This window comes from Notothenia coriiceps, unplaced genomic scaffold (genome assembly GCF_000735185.1).
Source record: "Notothenia coriiceps isolate Sejong01 unplaced genomic scaffold, NC01 NC01_scaffold00000285, whole genome shotgun sequence".
Taxonomy (NCBI): Eukaryota; Metazoa; Chordata; class Actinopteri; order Perciformes; family Nototheniidae; genus Notothenia; species Notothenia coriiceps.
Window position 1 is genome coordinate 201,791 of NW_011332986.1, and position 23,823 is coordinate 225,613.

A 23,823-nucleotide genomic window follows, 5' to 3' on the forward strand; every position below is an offset into this window, starting at 1 on the left:
ATTGTCAACCCCTCCTCTCACATCCGTAACCTTGGCATCATCCTCGACCCCACCCTCATTTTCCTCCCTCACGTCAACCAGGTCACAAAAAACGCATTCTTCCATTTAAAGAACATCGCCCGCATTAGACCCTCCCTCTCATCGACCGCTGCTGAAACTCTGATCCATGCCTTTATAAAATCCCGACTGGATTACTGCAACAGCATACTTTTTGGATCACCTGCATTCACACTAAAAAAACTTACATATAGTCCAAAACTCAGCTGCCCGCTTGCTCACCTCCACCCGACGCTCCGACCACATCACCCCTATCCTCCATGACCTCCACTGGCTCCCCATCAAACACCACATTGACTTTAAAATATTACTTTTCACTTTCAAAGCCCTCAACAACCTTGCCCCCCCCCCTACCTCTGTGACCTCATCCAACGACACACCCCCACCCGTCGCCTCAAGTCTGCTGAAGCTAACTGTTACGTCCCCACTAAGGTCTAGGGGACCTGGAGACAATAACATACAACCAATAAAAAAAAATGAGGGAGTCAGCGTAACAGTTGACAAAAGGTTTATTTTGTGTAAACCCAGAACCGAACAGACATATAATTGAAACACTCTGTTGGTGAGGAGGAGGAGGAGGAGTCAAAGGATTGTGCCAAACAAAAGAAACAAGCATAACAAAACCAGGCCTATCTCTATATCTACCCTTTGAAACCAAAACTCAAACAAAAAAACCCTCACTAACTAAACTACAAATAATTTGACAAAACAATATACAGGGGTGTTAACAATCCGCTAACATAGTGTGTCTAAACATTAGTTAGCTACGTGGTGAGAAATGTACAGGGTACCCCAGACTTACCTAACTCCTCCACCTCTCAACACACACACTTTCAAAAGGTCAGACAATATAAAGAGAATGAGTTGCTAAACACTGCAGGCTCCTTCATCAGCAACAGGCCCAGAGTGAGAGAGAGAGAAGACTTCCTGGGTTCCTCCTTTATGGTCTGCCCTGGCTGCTGATAGGCCAGCTGAGGGTGAGAGGATCCAATCAGCCATCAGACTCAGGTGCACAGGCAGATACCGATCAGCTGCTGATTAGCTGTGAAGAAGACAGGGAGAAGAGAGAATATACAGGAGGGGAGGAGAACTACACAAGTACAGCCTGCCTGGCACGTAACACCCAAGTTTTGGATTATTGAAGAATTTGATCTGGCGAGGGCGCAACATACAGAAAATAGCAGGCTTCGTATTCATGTTATGGGAATTTCCCCAATTATTATTACGACATTTATTTTTAAAAACTGAAATGGCAACCTCATATTAGTGCCAGAACAAGTCATGGGAAACTAGCAGTTAGCATGTTTCCCCTCTTGGGAAACAAATGTCTGAAAACAATTCCTTGGCTATCCTCCAACTACTTTTTCAGTCAATTGGTGGACTGACAGACCAAATAACCAAATAACATTCCTAACTCTAAAGCCACAATGCCAGTGGCTTAAAAAAACATCTGTGAATGTTTTGTACAACATCTTAATGCCAAATATATTGCCAAGCATTAAGAACCCCTTTAATTTTCTTGTTAACATTTGCTCTGATTCGATGGAAATACCAAATGGAAAGATCCTTAAAGTTTTCCATATTTTTTTTGAAAGATGAATTTATATTGTTCTGTGAATATCTAGACTTTGTGTTTTAGTGGCAACCTCACCCTCCCTGTCATCCAAGCTGGTTAAAATAAAAGCCTCTAATTATTTTCAGACTCTGTGACGTACGTCTGAATGATGTTTATCTGCTTCTAAATCCTCACTTGTTGTGTCTCTTTGCAGGAGGGTGTAAGGACACTTTGGCGACCATCTCCGAACCAGTAACTCACAACACCTTTGGCAGGAATGAAGGAGCTTGGATGAAGGATCCAAAATCGGATAATGACAAAATATATGTCACTAACTTCTACTACGGGAATAACCTGCTGGAGTTCCGCAACCTGGAGGTTTTCAAAAAAGGTAAGAGCCTGGTCTTGTGTTGACCTGTAAGTCATCTTTATCTTTGTTTTCCTTTTGCTTTAAAGATCACGTATTATGCAAAATCCACTTTTTGTGTTGATTCTGACATTTCAGGAAAAAAGATTCGCTCACTTTTTGTCCTGATCCATTTATATAAAAACCTGTCTGAAAATGAGCTGATCAGATTTTGGCCACTTTATGATGTCATAAAATGTTTTTGGCTTGTGTAACCATTAGCCAATCAGCAACCAAGGTACCCCCCCCGCCACACCTTATCACCTGAATCCCCTCCAAGATCACCATTGTCTTCTTTTTAACCAAATCTCTCTCAAAAGGGCGTGGGGAGGGGCTCCTTATTTTCATCTGAAGTAACAGACAGAGAATCAGCACTTTGGAAACAGGGCTGAAACAGAGGGGATTATGGGATGCTACAATGATCTGTTTGGTGTTTGGAGCCAAACACTTCAGAGACATGTTTTGTATATATCTGAGACCTGGAATATACTGATGAAAAACAGTATAAATAGAGGACCTTTAATAAATCTGATGTTTATCCGTTCTTCTTGGTCCCTTCTAGGACGTTTTACCACATCATACAAGCTTCCTTACAACTGGATCGGCACTGGCCATGTGGTCTACAACGGGGCTTTCTTCTACAACCGCGCCTTCTCCCGAGACATCATCAAGTTTGACCTGCGTCTGCGATACGTGGCCACCTGGACGATGCTGCACGATGCTCTGGTGGGAGATACGTCGTCGCTGGGGGAGTGGCGCGGTCACTCAGAAGTCGACTTCGCCATAGATGAAAGCGGCCTGTGGATCATCTACCCGGCTCTGGACGATGAGGGCTTCTTACATGAAGTGGTCGTTCTGAGTCGGCTGAACCCCTCGGACCTCAGCATGCAGAGGGAGACCACCTGGAGGACCGGGCTCAGGAGAAACCACTACGGAAACTGCTTCATCGTGTGCGGCGTCCTGTACGCTGTTGACAGCTACAACATAAGGGACGCCAGACTGGAATACGCCTTCGACACGCACACAAACACTCAGATGACTCCCAGAATGCCCTTCACCAACAACTACACCTACACCACGCAGATTGACTACAATCCAAAAGAGGGGGTTTTGTATGCGTGGGACAATGGACACCAGGTCACATATAACATAAAGTTTGCCTTTGTAGACCCTTAATACGGGGTCGATGGTAGTTATTTTAAAAAGTTAACTCTATGGTTTGAATGGATTGTGGATCAGTCCAGATGGCCTTCATGATGGAGACAACGGGGGGTCAAATGTACAAATATACTTAAGTGTATTTTGAGGCAATTGTTTTGTTCCCATCAAGATTGTTTAACCCTAAGTCTGATTCCTCAGTCAATGCATCAAGATGTAATGTATATACTGCAATTCTGTAAAAAAGCCCAATGAGCTAAACTATGTAGAAAGGGTTCAGAACTATTTTGTATCTTGGGTCAAGTAACTCACAAACACATAAAAGCATACTCTTAACAATTCCCCATTTCAATAATTGTTTTTGTTTTATACACATTTTGTATTCCTTTTCCTTTGCATCATATGCCACAGATCCTGTTTTAATGATAATATCACAGGTTTTGCCGTTGACCTTTGTCTTGTGAAAGCACTTATTCCCTCCTTGGGAGACTGTTGAGAGGAGACTGCAATAAAATGTGGAAATACTTAAACATGTCTTTTTTTATATGGCTAATCTAATCCAGGCAGAAAATATGAATACAAACAAACAGTGATTTTTTTAAAAGGATGTAACTTGAGGTATTATAGACAACAAAAAGACTATTTTAGAGCTTGTTTTGGGACTCGACCAGCAGTATCAGCTTCGTGATGGGTCGACAGAGTGTGCTGGTTTTTGTTTGTACTTCCACTTGTCGTACAGTTGTGTACGACAAGTGGAAGTACAAACAAAAACCAGCACACTCTGTCGACCCATCACGAAGCTGATACTGCTGGTCGAGTCCCAAAACAAGCTCTAAAATAGTNGGCCTTAGTTTTGGTTTCAAATTACACAACATCATGTATGTGTTGCTTCTTTGGGGCTTGTTTTCATAGACCTGGTTCCTTAGTGTCTAATTGTAGCAGTAAGCTAACAAGTACTGATAAGCTTTATTTTTGTTTTGATCCAATGCTGCACAACTGAACTGATCCAATGCTGCTGTGAAAGAAAGAAGCTATATCCATGTTGGATAGAATATCCAATTTAAATAAAAAAATAACCTTATGGGACAACTTGAATGCTTTTTTTCCTTTTTTTTCCCTTTAATTGCATTGAATAGAGATCGGATCGGGAAAAATCGGTATCGGCAAATTGTCAAAATCAAATGATCGGAATCGGATCGGGAGAAAAAAAGGTGATCGGGACATCCCTACAAATAATATTGATGACTTAAAAAGGTCATGGATGTTCCAATTGAACTATGATAATTACAAATTCCATATATAAATATATAAAATATGAAAATGTCTTACAAACTAACTTATTGGAATGTGTGTGTCCAACTCCGTAGACTAATTCATCTCATTTTAAAGTAGCATTAGACGCCTTAATGTGCTTTAACTTATCATCGTGGAGTAAATGCTGATTGCACAATCTAACGGCTGTAGAATAATGAAACCATCTGCGTTTAAATTGGCTCCCTGTAGGCCTCGCTTACAATATGCAGACCTATCTGCCATAGGGTTGCAATCTCACAGGAAAACAAAGGCTGGATTTATGGCACACAAAGAAGGAGAATAGCTCTTGGGAAGCGTCTTAATTATGGAAGTAATAAAACAGCAATACAAGGCTCTGTAGTCTGAACCAATCCAGCAGAATCTTTATCATCCCATCACAACTACACTCCATCCGTTCTTACCTTCACAATAAAAGCCCTACACATATACACTGCATCACTGCGTACCAGAGACAGAGTTCATACACTTTTTCACCAATGATTTTCAATGACCTTTCCCTAATTTTCCATAACCAAGGAAATTACTCTTTCTCAGCGGCACCAATGAAAATGGTTTATTTGAACATGGAACAGGAAAATAAGGTCTGCATATGAAACATGTTGAGCCTATCTAAAACAAATCCAACAGTAGGCTTACTAGCTTCTACAGGCTAACGCAACTAAAATCTCTCACCAGCAAAACACCTCATCAGTTAAATGCCATTTTATTTCTGCGATTAGATCAAATATAAATTATATTTGATGCAACTTTAGTTTTCCAAAACTATTGTTTTCCATAACTTTTCCAGGGCCTGGAATTTGCATTTTGAATTTCCATCTCTTTTCCAGGTTTTGAATGACCGTAAGAACCCTGCAGAGAGCATTTTGCTACGAGGCAACTCAACCAAATAGTTAACAATAGTTATCCCAAAGTAGTCGTGGTGATTGTGGAAACTTTTCCCGAAAAAAAAATAATAAGCTCCATACAAGGAGGAGGCGGCAACGGGATAAAATGCTCCTTCTACTAAGCTAGATAATGAGGTATCACAGTTTGCCTACTTGGGTAATGTTGTCCTTTCTGTTTTTAAAGACCCTGCACACCAATAAAGGTATTTCATGTTAACCACAGTGATTGGATCTCTGCTCATGTTAAAGTTGGTCAAAGTAGTGAAGGTAGTTGTTTGTCTGTGAATGCTGATCTTAACATACCAATGTATCTGGATTCTGGAGAGACAAGGACATGTCCATTTGTACACTCTCACTATCCTAAGAAAAAGACATCCAATCAGGACAACAAGTAAAAACCATGAGTAGGTGGACCGTGACTGTTTGTGTCTTTAAAGGATCAGTCTTCCTAAACGACCAACCTGTTTGGTGTGTTTCAGCCTCCTTAGCAATACAGTGAAAACTATTTCTGCTGAGATATAAAAACATCCAGCCATGAAAGATACAGACCTTTGGTTCCAGGCGACTGCAGGTTGTCCCCTGTGAGGGCGCACCAGCCCACGGGGAAGATGTCCCTCGAGTCGTAGCGGCAGTAGTAATCGAAGGCTCCCCGCCAACCATCGAAGGTGACCAGCACCTCCACACCACGCAGCGCACCAGCTGTCGCCGGGCAGATGAAGTGGGGATTTTTGCGGTCAACCGCCTCCAGCTTCATGCCCACCTGGAAGGAGTTCTGCTCCGGGGCGGGAGGCTCCTGCTGGGGAACACGAAGAGAACGACAGGGGGTCAGGTATGAAGTTGGCATGTGTGTATTTATTTGTACCAGGTAAGTGCAGGTACATCTACTTAATGCTGGTGAATAGTTGTTTAAGAGAGTACAATCTTATAATTAGTGAATAAACCCCGGGACAGCAAGTTGTTTTTAGAGTGTATTGAGATTGTGAGCCATGCACAGGTACCTTGTGAAAGATGCGCGAGGGCGCCATCTCAGCTCCATTTAGTGTTTTCAAAAGGAACATGGGCCAAGAGGACGCATTGAGACGGAAACCTGCATTAGACATAAAAAAAGTTGTCATTGCTAAAAAATCTTAAAATCTAAATATTATATGATAAACATGTTGAGATTGAAGAAAGAAATAATGGGAACAAAAATAATCACTTTGTCAAGTGAATACAAATGACCTGCAACCATTTTCATAATTGATTGATTTGTTATTTCAGTCATCATTCAAGCCACAACTCTGGTTCCAGCTTCTCAAAACATGGTGATGCTTTTCTGTGTTTTGTATTACCGTCAATTAAATATATGTTTAGAGTTTGGGACAGCTGGTCGGTCAAAACAACACATCTTAGGAAATTAAATTGACTTGAAATTAAAATCGAATGAGTTTTTAGCACATTTGGACATTTACTAGACTCAAATATTAATCAAGAAAATAATTAGCAGATTAATAAATGATGAAAGGGTAATTAGTTGCAGCCCTACAGATATATAGGAGTGTAGAATGTATATAGATTGTTTCCCATGGGGTAATACGGAAATGATCTAGATAAGAGGCTTTCTACGTTGTGTCAGGAAGTTATTTATAGTCAACAACATGACACATTGACTTTTTGGTGCTGTTAGTCCCTGACACCTAGTGGACCTAAAATGAAAAAGAGACACTGTGTCCTCAGAGAGCCTTTGTCTGTGTCTTTACCAAGCGGGGGCTGCAGCATGCCTCCGCTCTTTTCACAGTTGCCGATTGGCTGGATCTCTGAGGAGTCCACGAGGCGCCAGAAGTCGTTCTTGTTGTCCGACCCGTCGAGGCGCAGCCGCAGCCGCGAGCCCGTCAGGCCCACCACTGTGGCGATGCAAGTGGACGTGGTGTTTCGGGGGTCCTGGGCCTCCAGCTTCATCCCGGCCTTGAACTCGTTGAGTGGAGGTGTGAGGCTCTAGATGGTGATGACAGACAAGTTAGAGAGTGTCAACATTTGAACAGCAGTGGAGAAATAACTGAGTTGAAGATATGCTAACAAATAGTTTTGAGTTGAGAGTGCACATTCTTGCTCACCTGTCTGAAGCAAGAAGAGGGAGCGCTCGAGGCCCCTGTCTCTTTAAGGTATTTGTCCCAACTAAAATGCCCTGTAGAAGAACAACATCAGAATGAAAACGTTGTGTAAATGTGTTTTTTCCAGTCGTGATGAGCTGTATAAATGTTCAGGTTTTTATACATTTTGACTTGAATTCTACATGTTTTGTAAACCTCAACCCAAAAGGCCAAACACACACAAGGCTTAACATCTATTATCCACATTTGTAGCAAACTTTGTCTTGATGATTCATGAAAAATGTTGAGTCAAATCCCTTGGCACTATTTTCCCGTTGGAACTGCTCAAAAGTGCCTTCATATATCACCGGCTGCTGTGGGTTATTTACCTTGGTACTGTGAGGGCACCCGGGAGGGCCGTCCACTCCGGGCATGCTTGATCCTTCTGGCATCTTTCCACTCTAAAGCTACAGGAGCCGAGACAGATAGAATAAGCTCTAAACTACGGGTGATTTTCACATCAGTCAGTACCTTGCAATACAAGCCCCAGTCCCTGCTCCAAACACTGACTGGGATAACAGGACTATTACAAGATAATATATGAATCTGCCTGCACAGTAAAAACACAGGGGTTGTTTGTGCTATACTTCTAACTCCCCGAGCAGGCTTCTATGAATATTGTTTGTTACAAATCATACCCGAGCGTGGTGTGATCAATTCTTACCTTTCTGTGGCACAGGTTTCCTCATGCTCCAATAATACTGACCAAGCTCACAACACAACAGTGGCCTCCACTCTATAGGAACAAAAAGGCACAAAACTATGTTAGAGCTTTAAATAAAGTGAATAATATGATAATGTGACCATTTTATTGTAGATGAAGCTGGTAAAAATATATAGTCCAGACAGCATCTTAAACAAAAGAACCTCACACACTATACTGTATATAGTTTATCCCTAAAGGTGTAAGCATCATATAACACAAATGTATACATTTAAAAAGACCATCATCCCTAAAACCTCAAAGACCCACTTGTAGGGCCGCTCAATTAATCATATTTTAATCGCAATTACGATTTTGGCTTTCAACGATTATGAAAAAACCATAATCGAAATAAAAAGATTATTATTATTTATTTAAAAAAAAAAAGAGATTATATATTTTGTATTGGTTTTTCAATTGAATTACACTTAAAGTTCAGGGTAATCCACTGTTAAAAACATACTACACATTTTTCTTTTCTATAAATTAATGTTTTCAAAGTAAATGGATAATCGTTTTTAATAATCGTGATATCAATTATTGACCCAAAAAATCAAGATTATGATTTTTGCCATAATCGAGCAGCCCTACCCACTTGTATGTTGGTTCATTTAACTTTATTTCAAAGGCAAGAGCTGGAATAAGCTCAATGTATAGTACTGTCAGGCAGATGGTATTTCTCCAACCTTAAACCTACTCAAAGGGGTTGCGGTTTAAATTGTTCTGAAGGCATCGTAAAACGTATACGAGACCCAGCAGGCTTTAATATATTGTGCGTTTATAGTTAAAAGCTTTTTTTGAGTGAATGGAAGATTTAACCACCCTTATTTATGTCAATAATGAGTTTTATTTGTATATCTCAAAGGGATTAGGGACTAGGCATCTAATTTATACTGTAAATGTGTTTAAAAATGAAGGGTCTGTTTTGTTGTTATATCAGAAAGTAACTTTGAAAATCTAACTATTTGTAGGCTTGATCCCACCAACAAACATTCAGGAGCATTCAGAGCCAAGGTTAGGCTCCTACGTGTTAACTGTACTGCATTTCTAAGGGAAACCAGAGCGCTGCCCCTGTTATCTGTGTAGCTCGCTGGCCTACTCTCCAGGCAGGGGGTCGTCATGGGAGGCAAACCCGAGGCAAGTTCAACAAAGAGACCCGAGAGCACGCCGACAATGTACTACATATGGATTTAATCAGCTCTTTCACACTTTAAGGATTCACTTACATATCAAAATGCAATACAAGCTCCTTGCTGTGCTAACTGCATGTTCAGGCAGTAATTGATATAAACGAAGGGGACCAAATATTGGAAACACCTCGTAATAAAACAGCAGCACAAACTATAGCCTCTAAATCACTACGATATTAACCATATATATATATATCACCAACTGCCTCAAACATGTGTGTGTATCACTGAGCTCAAATTGCTTTTATTTGTATTACATGACTATTACAAGATAATATATGAATCTATACCATGTAGTAATCTCATTCAAAATAAAAATATAATATTGTGTTTATAAGAAGATAAAGCTTTATTAGGCAGAATATCAACCACTGGATAAGAGCAACATGTTGTAAGGCTCACTTACTCCTAATGTAACCTTAATCAACTTTACCAACCAGACACAACATCCAGGTCAACAGGTCAGACTGAACAAGTGCTTCAAGTAATAGTCTTTCTAGTCCCACAGTTCAGTGGCATTTATTTGACATGAAGTAAATCAAAAATAGACCACAACTAAGATTAGATTTACGTTTATGATGAGGCAGAAACAAGCTAACTAACAGAAAAGATGCGAGGGCTTTTTAAACATTTCCAAACAAGTTTTGATATGTAAAATATAGCGACACATATTTGGCGACAAAACCTGCTAATTATCAAGAACATTTAAAGTTTCTGATACTTCAATTCACGAGTGAAAGAAATTGTGCAAGTGTTTAAAACATGCACAAGCCAGTACTGACACACAGTAACGTTATAGCGACACTTGTCCGCTTAACATTTACAGCGGCTTTATTCTGAGAGGTATTATAATTAAAGTCGCAAAGGAATTCGCCCAACATAGCAACAGAGAACCGACAAAGTAACTTGGTGCTCATATAAACATTACCTACCTTAAAACTTCATAACCGTTTCGCAGTGTTTCTCCTCCCCGGATGATTTCCTCTTCAATGGAAGTGCGCCTTTTTCCTCCGCCAAGGGGGGGTGGCGTCCAAATGAAAGCGGCCCGGTCCCTGCGTGTTTCCGTCTGGGTAAAGTGACAGGACTGGCGTTAGAGAGCAGCAGGCACTCCTCCCTCCTGTTGCTGACCCACTGAGTGTTTACAACTCAACACCCAGCTTGTGCCACTTCTCTGTCATCTACACGGGACGCTGTTGCCATTTATAGCCACAAACATCGCGTCTCACATGGAAGAATGTGTTGTGCTCCATTCAAAACACAAAGCCAACACATGGGACCCCCACCGCCCTCTCCTGGGGTGTATTTGCATTCGGGTTAGATGCTCACTTACGTGACACAATTGCTATTTCAGGAGGCAAACACTGCACTGAGGATATACTTTAAGGTATAAAGCATTAACAATGAATGAAAACAAGCCATGCATGCAAAGTGCAGTCGTGCAGACACTATTTCCAGCATGCTATGCTACGCACTGCAACACAGATACATGCCCACTGCCCGGGATGCTACGTTAGCATGCTAGGTGGCTCGTTAGCTCCTGATTATAAATATTAGCATTAGCAGAAAGGGAGCAGAGTAGCATACAAGAGGCTAACCAGTGGAAATCTGGGCGCAATGCTGAAGCCGAGGCTAAAAGAGGACGTGCTCGATGTATCCGAGGATGTTTACCTTGCTTTGTAACGTGTGTGTTTGTTTCTGATGTGGATTTAGCGCTTGTCCGCCATATTTTCTCTCCCTACACGATGAGGAGGGGGTGTTTTGCCAACATTTCTCGTTGGGCAGTCAGTCACACAGGCGGGCAGGATGGAGGATGGAGAGAGGGTTAAAATACGACCCCTGGCGGAAGGTGAAGATGGGAGAAAGACAGCCATGAAACAATAACAATATGAAACACATTATAAATATATAAAATATCCTTATGTAAAAATAAACACTTCTAACAACCTGCACTTAAATGTATGACTACCTACTTTGGACTTGCACTTCCAATTCACATGTTTATGTATTTAACATATTCATAATAATAAATGTAATTTTAAAATCATCCTACATTCTTTATTTGTTATTATCGTGATGCTTGTATGAACTATTTTCTTTTCTTTCCTGTGTTTCACTCTTAGTAGCCTACTGTTGCTGCTTTGACACCTGAATCTCCCTACAGGGATTAATACATGATCTTATCTTATCCCAATGATAATTGATCTAGTATCTCTTACATGCAGTACCAAAACATATAATGCATGTACACAGTATGCACACTGTGGTGTACAGTACTATTTGCCCAATTTAAATTGTGCTAATTTATTAGCAGGCTGTATTTGTGATAATTACAATTAGTTAACAATCAGTGCAGTTTGGCCACTGATTGTGTGTGAATGCAGATTTATATAAATAACACATACGAAAACATCATGAACATCATGAAGATGGGATTTATCGCAGGACTGTTATTATGTATTATGCTGAATTAGTTTAAGATAGGTGAACCAACTGTCAATTGAGTGGCATTACTAATATAATAATACATTACTAATTTGTATTATAAGTCAAGCTTACGGCCTGTTTATGAATACATGTTACGTAGTTAAAGGCTAATGTAATATCGCACCTACACAAGTGGCGCTGAGACTGCTATTGCTAGTAATAATGCAGCAAATGTATTGTAGTGTAATGTATTTTTCATTGTTTTTATGCAGCTCTTTAATTTAAAATAAAGTCTCATGAATAAAACGTTTTTATGTTATCACATTATGTTAATAGTCATGATCATTAATTAATCGCAAGAATATTTTTAACCACAAGAATATAAAAACAAGACGAATAGGAATGTATTTTGGTTAACATTATTGCAGCAATATACTGCTTTAGTTTAATTTAAACTGCTCTAGTTTTTGGTGTTTGAATAAAAACGAGGGGTATTTGCCTTGAGCATAACATGAATACAATGTGATTATCAGTACACAGAGCTTTACTTATTAACCACTATCTGTTCCAGTTAATATTATCATAACATTTGTAACAGAATCATAGCAGCTTCACTACAAATAGAGACATTTAATATATCAAACACTGTATCATCCATGCTCCCAGAACTAAATCAGGGCAAAGTACCACAAAAATACAGTTTGCCTGCAGAAGTGTAATAAACCTGGCACAGTACAATGAGTCTAAAGATACTCCAGATAAATTGTGGAGGTGTGAAAATTAGAAATAGGGGCCGTTTAGTAATGCCATGCCAATTACGTCTGGGTAGCAACTGTAACTGTGTGATTTGGAGAAACCCCCAGCAGTTCAATTGTGTGTAATGGTCACCTGGCAGCACTGCTAATGCCCATTTCAGCCTACGCTGGGCAGGCCATGGCCCAGTGGCCCCCTGCACCCAAGGCAATTATGTTTGGTTTCACACGGTGAAAAGGGTTAATTGGCAGTGCCCACGCGCCTGATTGGACCTGTTTCACGCCTGTCAGCCTTCATCGCATCAAAGGAAGCCCCAGTCCACCAGGCACCATTATTAGAACACACACAAACACACACACACACCTCATGGTATCGCACTGTACTCAGACTCTATACCTAAGTGTTCCTGTGATTGCACATACTGTGTGTTGAGAAATAAACACACATGCATATGGCCTGTGCATGCACACACTTGAAAAAACAATGAAAAAAACAACATACATGTATAGACACACACTCAAGAGAGAAATTAAGAGACATAAGGTTGTTCACAGTTGCATGCATCCATTATGCAAATCACTTTCTGGTTATCCTAACTAATATCACTAGGGGTCAGTGTTGGTTTATACAAAGCAGGGCAAGATCATTCTGCCACTTTCCTCTCTGTGAATTAATTTCATCGTGATTATATTGTGCTTTCCTCTGAGCACAGCAACATACCACTTATAATTTTGCCCTCACGATCCTCTTTAAACTCTCAGACGTTAATTCTAAATATGGATCTTATTTTCAATAAATATCAAATATTATAAGGTAAAAATCTTGGGCTTAGTTTCCTTTTCATACAGTTCTGTGTTAGATGTATCTGAGGACGAATCAAATTGTAGTTTCTTCCTGTGTTGCTGTAATTACAGACAGTGGAGCCATGCCTACTGTATATTGTGTGCCCGTCTGTTTGTCAGGACCTCCATGTGGTTCTAGTTGTTTATTAATACGGCTTCAACCACTGAGCTCCCAGCAGTCTATTAAAGTCATTCAGCCATTATACAAGCCAGTTTGAGTAGCAAATAACAACAGTGACAATGTCTCCCATCCAACAGTCTGCTCTGGTCTAAGTCATACTTTTCAAATGTTCACAGTGGGTATACAGGAAAAACATTAGCAACACACTTCAGTTCTTCTGCAACGCTTGCAAAGCGCTTTTATGAACGAAGGATCATGAGTGATCTCCACTGATCGGATAAAAACATCATAAAGAACTGAACTTATAATGAAAATAAATTATAAGATTTATTTGCAAATGCACCTGATAGGTATAATCAGACGAAATGTCACAAAGGAATATTCTTCTTATGTCACAAATGCACAAAGAGCCTGTACTCGTACATTTCCAGACGGACTTCTGTTTCAATTCAATTGTAATTCTTTGTATTAGTGCTTGCTTTTCTTTTCTGGCAACGGTCTCAGCTTTTGCTTTGTTTGAAGGGACTTGCTCATTTCGTTTTATCGCACTAATTGATTCTGGCTCTGGCTGCCGATATGTTTTTGGTTTTGCAAACATGTTGCTGTAGATGTCCGCTAGCCAAATGCATGGCTCCACTGCCGAGGTCTGTTTTTGCACATGCATACAGTACAGCAAGGATCTTTTCCCACTGTGCCTCCTTGTCACTTTCAGCACTCGGGCACGCTCCAACAAAGTCGCCCCTCTCACACTCAAATACCCAGACACACAGGCATAAATACACACACACACACACACACACACACACACACACACACACACACACACACACACACACACACACACTCTCTCTCTCTCACACACACACACACACACACACACACACACACACACACACACACACACACACACACACACACACACAGAGTGAGAGTCAGATTGCGTGCCTGTGCCTCAGAGGACTATGTGCTTGTTCCACAGACGAGGACATGCATGCGCACACACACACACACTTCCACATCTCTGCTGGCATCCTGGGAGGGACGTGCAAGAGAGAGAGCGAGAGCATATGTTGGATAGACGTTTGTTGAGGGGGGATATTTCTCTTTGGATGTTGTCTTACAAGCTCTGACGGCGTGGCGCAGAAAGAAGGAATTTTTTTCCGTCCAATTTATTAATCCTTTTAGGCAATGTTCTCTGTTCAGAAATGCAAATTGAATCAATCTGAGGCTGACTTTAAGACTTTTCAAGTGGGATTTAATTAGAAGCCAAGGCCTGCAGTTTTTAATGAGAGAGGGGGTGGAGAGACGGAGAAAGAGAGAGAAATGGGGAGGGAGGGTGGGTTGCGGTTTTGATCTGGGGGTCCTGCTGGAGAAGGGATACACAAACACCCACAACATAAACGCACACACTCTCATGCACGCACACAAATGCACCCTGTAGAGCCGAGTATGAGGCGGATGCCCGCTGCTTGGTTTTTCTCTGCTTCCCCCATCTCCGTCTTGTGAGAGTTCACCCAGAGATCTTGTTACTTCAGTATGCATCTCAAACCCTCACAACTATCTTGGAATAGATGGAGTGAAGCTTAATGCCGCCTCAGACATTAGGTCAATAACTGATAGCTCTGAGGTGGCAGGGCATAAACAAATGAATGGAAAGCTACTCTTTGCAGAAAAAACACACATACATGGTTGCTCAATGTTGCAGTCTTTGCTTAAAGATTAACCAATGTCTGTTTGAGCACCCACATCACAGATAGAAATGAAAGCTATTCCATCAAAGAGTGATTTTTAGCTCCTCCTTTATTTGATTTTAATTAAAGGCCTGAAGAGCTCCACATTATTTCACAAAGAACCAAGACTGAAACTGTGCATCATGCTATGTACCAAAAATGGGTTCCTTTTTCTTTCTTGTCCATGTAATCTTCGTTTAACCCCTAAGATATATCTGAAGGAGTTATTTTTACTTACTTCTCGTTATTTGTACAGTTATAGAATTTCTCGTCACTCCCTTTAAATGATTTTAGCAGACAGCCCTTCCCTCAAGAGAAAAGCTCCCTGGATTTATCAGAGATTTCACTGCCATTTTGCTATCACGTGCTACGTCTGATACATTTTGGGGAAATATGGTGTTGTTAAAAAGGGTGAAGTCGCCCTGTGGTGTTGGGATGTGGTTGGAGAGCTCACGCTCGCCTCTCTACAGTAACTCTGCCATCTCTCCCCTCACTGTTTCCTGTCACCCTCTCAAATTGGGGCCAAGGCTGGAGAGCTCTGGCATGTTTTCGTGGCTGTGTGACATCGCACAGCCCATATGCTTGATTTCATCTATTTATTTGTATTCTTTATTTATTTGGGGTCACATTATAATACAAGTACAGTTTTTTCAAATCATATATTTTTAGAGACCCGAAAGCGACAAATGAAATAGCAAAAAAAATTAGTCAAAATAAAAGAAAAATGAAAAAGTACACAGGGGTTGTTTGAAATAGCAAATGTCTACACATGTACATGTGCATACATATCAACATACATACACTGAACAAAATTATAAATGCAACACTTTTGTTTTTACTCCCATTTTTCATGAGATGAACTCAAAGATCTAAAACATTTTCTATATACACAAAATAACCATTTCTCTCAAATATTGTTCACAAATCTGAAAAAATCTGTGACAGTGAGCACTTCTCCTTTGCTGAGATAATCCATCCCCCCTCACAGGTGTGGCATATCAAGATGCTGATTAGACAGCATGATTATTGCACAGGTGTGCCTTAGGCTGGCCACAATAGAAGGCCACTCTGAAAGATGCATTTTTGCTTTATTGGGGGGGTCTGGGGGGGTTCTGAAAACCAGTCAGTATCTGGTGTGACCACCATTTGCCTCACGCAGTGCAACACATCTCCTTTGCATAGAGTTGATCAGGTTGTTGATTGTGGCCTGTGGAATGTTGGTCCACTCCTCTTCAATGGCTGTGCGAAGTTTCTGGATATTAGGGTTAGCCCTAACCCTAACATGTCACCCATTGAGCATGTTTGGGATGCTCTGGATCGGCGTATACGACAGCGTGTTCCAGTTCCTGCCAATATCCAGCAACTTCGCACAGCCATTGAAGAGGAGTGGACCAACATCCCACAGGCCACAATCAACAACCTGATCAGCTCTATGCGAAGGAGATGTGTTGCACTGCGTGAGGCAAATGGTGGTCACACCAGATACTGACTGGTTTTCGGACCCCCCCAAACCCTGAGGCTGTGCGAAGTAGCTGGATATTGGCAGGAACTGGAACATGGTGTCGTATACGCCGATCCAGAGCATCCCAAACATGCTCAATGGGTGACATGTTAGGGTTAGGGTTAGGGTTAGATATGCCACACCTGTGAGGTGGGATGCATTATCTCGGCAAAGGAGAAGTGCTCACTATCACAGATTTTTTCAGATTTGTGAATATTTGAGAGAAATGGTTATTTTGTGTATATAGAAAATGTTTTAGATCTTTGAGTTCATCTCATGAAAAATGGGAGCAAAAACAAAAGTGTTGCATTTATATTTTTGTTCAGTTTATATACATACAATACACATACACACATACATGTGACCATACATACAGATATATACATATACATTCAATCAGTGTATAGAAACACAGTCAAACAATTGATTTGATCTCTTTCTAATATTTTTTTGAGTTGGCATCCATCAGGAGAAGGAAAGGGAGGGGATGGGTTTGACTATTTTGTGCTTCTGACTTGACCATGTTTTTACTTTGAAAGAGTAGTTCATATGAAGCTATGTCTATGTACTGGAATAGCAGTACAATTAAAATGTCTGAAAGTTTATTCAACTTTGCCAAGCTTAATAAAAGGTAGGAATAAACACAAAAATGATATGCATGAAAGCAACAATTTTGGATGCCAGCCGAGTTGATGTACAGTATTAAAGGAAAAGTGCACGGAGGGAAAAGATGTGAAGAGATGACTTTTAGGCTGCCACGGAGAGACATGAATTTACCAATTAAAATGAGAAGTCTAGTGTGTGCCTCGCAAAATGCTTGACGTCTAGTTGATACTGTCAATGTTTAAATAATACTAATTAATCTCCATTATTGAAACATGTAATTAATCTCCCTCTCTGGCTGTCTCTCTGTCTCCTTCTCGTTCACATTTAATGGAACATGAAAGGGAAAACCCAAAGAGCAAATGCGGTGTTGTGGTCCTCGCCGGGGAGCGCACATCAGAGGAGAAGACAGAGACAGACGGGTGGACATGTTTTGACAAACAGACAGTTGGTCCAGAACTCCTCCCCATCTACCACTGTGTGCCTCCTCTCCCTCTCTGTGTCTTTGAACTCGGGCCTTCATTAACAATCTGCTGATTAACGGGCTTGGGAACACGGGGGGTAGACAAATCGGGAGAGGGGGGTTTGGAGAGGGAAGAGAGAGAGAGGGAATATGATTTTTACACAAGTTATACAAGTATGTTCACAGTGAGGGAATGTTCAGACCGACATCGCGTTGTGCAAAAATGTGGCCCCCTCGTTTATTTCAGCAAGACCACTGGGGTTTCTAAAGCAACCAATGTAAAGGCAAAACAATTTTATATCTCTTTGATTTGCAAAAACTGTGAGCAAATGGTTCATGAACTGCAAACAGAAACACTGACCTTCATGCCAACTTTCAGCCTCCTCTGGCTAGACCTGAGGCCGCCTATGGGTGGGGGAAATCTTTGTGGATGGATCGACCAATGGAGCAAGATATCAAGCTTCTGGTCGCAGCTGAAACGGTTGAAGCTTGATTCACTTTTGCCACAACGCTAAGCAAGTTATCCAGCAACGCAATTTGGGTCCCAATCAATAACTGTAATGCCACACACTGGTATATTACTTTGTAAAGCTAACGTAATATTTCCACCTCATGAACTTTGACATGAAGGATAACAAAATCTATTAAAAAGTCTAAATCATTGCTCGTAGTGTCATATGCTCCTTGAATGGTATTCCCAAAGTCCTTCCCATAACCTCATCAAAAATATTTGGACTGCCCTTAAAAACAAAACTATTTACTCTACTAAAACTGCATTATACATGTCCCTTAGAAGTGTATATAAACGTTGGACCTAAACTTAAATGGACCTTAATGCAAGTGCACTGTTAGATTAGTAACATGAGATGCGGGATAACATGATAAAATGTCTCTGTGATAACTTTCCAGAGTTGTAAAATCTTTAAGGTATTATAGTGGCTTAGTTTACTCTATAGACTTGGATTGGGAACTGAAGGGTCGGCGGTTGAAGTCAGAAAACATCTTCACTCTGCAGCCTCTCGATAGAAATGTGCATGTTTGTGCATATCTGTATTTCTATGCATATCTGTATTTGCACTGTGTGAATTCAACAGAGTAAAAAAACGGAGTTTCCCCTTAGGGATTAATAAACGTCTTCATCTCGACTGTTGTGCAGTCAATTGGCATCTGATAAACCTGAGGAAATCACATCTATCATGCATCAAATGTCATATTAACTTGTACTTATAGCGACACAACATAACCAACAAATATCTTCTGTCTGTCCGTATGAAGAGTTGGCCACTTTTACACTCCGTCCATACTAAGCTGACGAATGATAGGTTTTTTGATGTGGATAAATCTGAAAAATAAAGAACAAGTAAGAGCAGCAGTAAAGATAAGTGGATAACAAAGGTGTATTAATGAATAGTCAAGGTGATGACAGAGGGCAGAGGAGGTATGGAGGTTTAATCACTTGAGAGTGAGCGGAGAGGCTCTCTCTTTGAGGCAGAAAGTTGTGCTGATGGGCTGACAGACAGCGAGAGAGAGCGCCTGATGGACAGGGAGAGAGAGACACTGACAAAGGGAGAGAGCGAGGGATGGGCCTGTTCTGAATTAATGACTGCTCTCATCAGAAGATGAATGTTCTCCCGTTCTCCCCTCGGAACCAAGCTGGCAAATAAAAAGAAAGTCAGCCCAACGAATAATGAATACACAAATAAATATATAAGCCAATAAATAAATGAATAAACGTGACAGAAGTCCTGAAAGACAGATTATGATTGATGTACAGTCAGCTCCGTGGATTTGTGTGTGTGTGAGTGACTTCTTCTCAAAAGCATTTTTACTTGAGTGTTTTATGGTTATGCATGGGTATGTATCCACGCTGCACGCGGTTTGCTGTGTGCTACTTTGGGGCTGTAAACATGTTTTTATTGTGTCTTTCCCGCTGTGCACATACGTGTAATGAGCGTGTGTTTGCTGGTGTCCATGTTTCGGTGTCCATGTGACTGCGACTTTGTGGTTGTGTGAGTTTGTTTGTTGCTATTGACTTGCATGTGGGTTTGTGGATGCGGCTTTGAGATGGTGTGTGTGAATGTATCCATTTTTATTAGTGTGAGTTGTGCGTGTGTTAGTGGGGGGCTCTCTGGTGAGTCTCCTTAACATCAAACAGCTGGAAGTAATAAAATATTTAGGAAGCGCTGGGAGTCTGTGAATATTAATACTGCCTTTTCCTTCTGTCTCTCAAATCTCCCTCTCTTTTTTTTTGTTACTCCCCCCCTTCCGCCCTCACTCACCCAGCCTCTATCTGCTACATCTCTCAGCTTTTCCCATCCCTCCTTGCTTCTCTGGTCCGGACTCATGCTCTAACCCTCCCCAACTCTCTAACTCCAGTCTCTTTGACCTCGTTTATGAGGGAATTAAAGTCACTTAATTGTCACCTGTCCTAAAGCACTGATGGTGATGGAGAAGAAGAGAAAAGTTGACCTTTGCCATCCTGACTTCCTCTCACTGTGTCACATCTCCTCTGAGCCACCAGGAAGCAGAGTTCACCACGCTGAATACTGCAAAGTCAGACATGAGCGTGGACCGAGAGGCAGACAGACTCCTGAACAAGGAGACAAAGGACCTATCGACCCGACCACCATGGAGACCGGCAGCTCTTATTTTACAGGATTATGTTCAACATATGTCTTCTGTACTAATATTGCTAAAGCCAGGTTCCAGGATGCAAAGGTTTTTTCGTCATATGCACAAAGCAGTGTAGAAATGGCAATGAAATTCTTCTGACCTGAGCTCCTCCAACCATCCAACATATATAATAAAATACAACAATTAGGAGCATCTACATGTTGTGAATGCTTACTTTAAAGACAGTGGGAGAAATTCCACATAAACATCTGTTCACCACTATTGTTGAGCATAGAAAACCTTAAGTAATTGGTACGATCTATGGAGTGTTGAGTGCACAATCAGAATAATTATACATTTTAATTGTTTCATTATGATCAATTAACTCATTGATACATTGAGAAAAGCAATTATAACTAAGTTAACTTAATAAGAATTAGATTTATGCATTAGATAAGACAATTAACTATTCATTTTTCCAAAGTACAATAAAAACATGTTTTTGAAAATCGAAATGCAACATTTATTGTGAAGACTTTATTTCGTATCGTTCCATCAACAGAATTTATACTTGTGAGTTCTGTCCAGCCCACAGAGTATGATGACACAAATATTAAAGTAATTATGAACATCACACATTGTAATTATTCTAATGATTATGTTTTACATTACAATTATAACTATAACTTAAGAAAGATTTGTTTCAGAGCCTCACTGTTTTTCATTTGCTTCTCAGAGACAGATACAGTTTGAAAAGATCTATTAAATAGGAAACATGTGCTATCTTTTTTTATCAGAATATTTTGGTTTTGGCTATGATTGGCTTTTTTTTTTTAAAGTAGACATTTAGGGTAACTATTTGAGGAAATGATGCAGCTTGAATTGCAAGTTTACATTTTACAATTCCTAACTGTTTTTTTTAATCTCCACTACAACTGGGCTAGAAGGTGTGCATACCAAGGGTTGTGACTTTAAGTATTGTGTAAATTGGCTGTTAGTACATTAACATATATAATTCATATGATTTACAAATGTATTTAGTGAAAAATAGCCACTTAAAAATCTACGCAAACTTCATGATGAACATATTTAATTTCCTATGAAACCATCACAATAAACATCCCCTGTAATGCTGTAATTAGAAAACTTTAATAAGAAGCAAAACAATCAGGAAATGCTGTGTTTTCATCAGCATTAACTAAACACGACTCTTCTTCAGCAGAAAGCGAAATATTCAAATACATTGGATATCTTAAAAGTACAAACAGCAGGGACCCAGGAGAGAAACTAAACATCAAACCACGGAGATTCAGTTAGAAGCTACAAAAGTAATGAGAGCTGAACACACAGACTTTTAAAAACGTTTTTCTCTTTGCCTGATCTTCCACACACAAACCCCCTTGGAGATGGTCCATCTCGGGCAGGACTAGGCGCCCTAACACTAGTAAAGGAAACGCAAATTAGCATGGTTTGACTCGGCACAGAAAAAGTGCCAATTGCAAACAGGAGATTTAAAAGTCTGAGGATAAGGTCGGTCTTTACAACACTCATTTACACAAGGTTAGACGCAACAGCACACACACAAACGAGTCCAACAGGAAGCAGACTTCCGCAGAAGGCTGTGAAAACAAGGTCACGTTGAGCTGCCATCCCAAGGCTGCCATGGTCTTTGTCCAATCTTGAGAAAAAAGCGTATGTGTCTGTGTCAGAGGAGCGTGCAAGGAAACAAAGTAATTACACTGCTTAGTGCATGGCCATTAAGGAGAAACACACAGAACATGCTTTAAGACAGGAAACACAGTCAGACGTAGAGCCAGGCAGACAGGAAGGCAGGTTCACTGAGAGGAACACGGACAGAGAGGCAGACTGACAGTGAGACAGGCTTTGGGCAGCAAGACAAAGAGGTGTAGTCATACTGAAGGACAGGCAGATAGGAGGGCTGGCTTCTGTCAGCATCAGTGACAACAGCAGCAGCAATGTAATTATAGGCTCTCTGATTAAAATCAATCTCATTTCTGCCACTCACACTCTGACTGCTGAAAAGATCTCTGCCTCGCTGACACCTCAGCCTGGCGAGAAACAGGGAGGCCGTCAAGGTGGGCCGATGGACAGGAATGGGAACATGTTGAGTTTTTGTTCAGCAACGCTCACCTATCATTAGTGCAATAAAACCGTTTCTATGTGTTAAGACTTTGTTACACTGCTAGGTAGAGATAGTTAGATGGACGGAGCAATGTCTTTGATGTTTTGTCGTGGCAAAGGCTGATCGTGATAGACAGGAAAGGTGTGAGAAATCAACACGTGCGACATTTACAAAGATCGGACACTGTATGTGGTCACAACTTGTATGACTGGGATCCCAAATCTTTCAATTGTCAAAGGTGCTGTTTGATTGCACACCGTGGCATCTTAAGCACATACTGTATACTCTGTCAGAATTCGCTGTCAAAGGGTCAATCGTTTCAAAAAACACCTTTTAGATGCAGTCATACGATTGCCTGTGTCATCATTCCTAACTTTCCAGACAATCCAACATTTACACCCACTTTGAACTTCTATCCCTCGCTCTTTTTTTTCGTTCTTAACAAAACCTTTCTGTCACTTTCCATGTAAACAACTAAGTGAAGCACAATGAATGCCTTCAAGGAGAAACCTGTCTGAAAATGAGTGCTGTTATTGCCATATTTATACACAATATCGCGTCTCCTCTCTGTGACAGCTGGCCTTTCCCTCAACCTCCTAGTGTTGCAACTCATTATGCTCATTATGATTGAAAACAATTTTTTCCATTGCCAGCTCCTGAGAAATTGGTTCAACTTGAGCACCAACTACTGAGCAACCACAGTTCATGACGACTTTGACAAAGAGTAGTCTTTGGAGAGGTCATGCTCGCAAATAAATCTTATATAAATATAAAAGGGACATAAACAGAGCTCTCAAGGCCTGTGCCATTCTTGTTAAGCTGCTATCCCAGCTAGCGGGGAACGTTCTCACAACTTTGGCTAACGTTACCTATTGGTTCTAACAAGGTTTTAAAGAAACGTTTTAATCTGATGTTCAAAGAACCTTTTTAGGATGTTTATTATTTCAAATAATGTTCCTATAAGGTTTTAAGGGTCAACTAAGACATAACGTTTTAACTGCAAAGCGATTCAGAGGGGATGTTTATTGAGGCCTGAGATGACAAAATTGTTTTATAAAATGTTCCTTATATGCTGATATGTCAACAAAGGTGAACGTTTTGCCTGCAACATTCTTAAGGACGTGTCTTTGGGACGTTGGCTGCATTTATAATCAAATATATTCTGCTGTATACCCACAATGAAAATGCATTATATTTTATGTTGCTTCTATAATCACAGTTATACAAACACAGC

At 40.6% G+C, this 23,823-nt stretch overlaps 3 protein-coding genes across 3 annotated transcripts in view; 2 read left to right on the top strand and 1 right to left on the bottom strand.

The window, feature by feature from the left end:
- Nucleotides 1–3,706, top strand: part of LOC104958990 (olfactomedin-like protein 2B) — a 10,218-nt gene extending 6,512 nt beyond the window's left edge. The window contains exons 7-8 of the mRNA XM_010786870.1: nt 1,827–2,003; nt 2,581–3,706. Of these exons, the coding sequence (XP_010785172.1) occupies nt 1,827–2,003; nt 2,581–3,194 (791 nt within the window). The 3' untranslated portion in view covers nt 3,195–3,706. The remainder of the gene's footprint in view (nt 1–1,826; nt 2,004–2,580) is intronic.
- Nucleotides 1–23,823, top strand: part of shmt1 (serine hydroxymethyltransferase 1 (soluble)) — a 251,794-nt gene that overhangs the window by 164,886 nt on the left and 63,085 nt on the right. The window lies entirely within an intron of this gene.
- On the bottom strand, nt 5,730–11,200 carry LOC104959627 (polycomb protein SCMH1-like). The gene is made up of 9 exons (XM_010787564.1): nt 11,065–11,200; nt 10,329–10,462; nt 8,168–8,239; nt 7,833–7,910; nt 7,468–7,538; nt 7,114–7,348; nt 6,373–6,461; nt 5,924–6,170; nt 5,730–5,734 (listed from the first exon to the last, which is right to left on the bottom strand). Exons 3-9 carry the CDS (start codon nt 8,190–8,192, stop codon nt 5,730–5,732), a joined length of 750 nt encoding a protein of 249 aa, XP_010785866.1. The 5' UTR covers nt 8,193–8,239; nt 10,329–10,462; nt 11,065–11,200.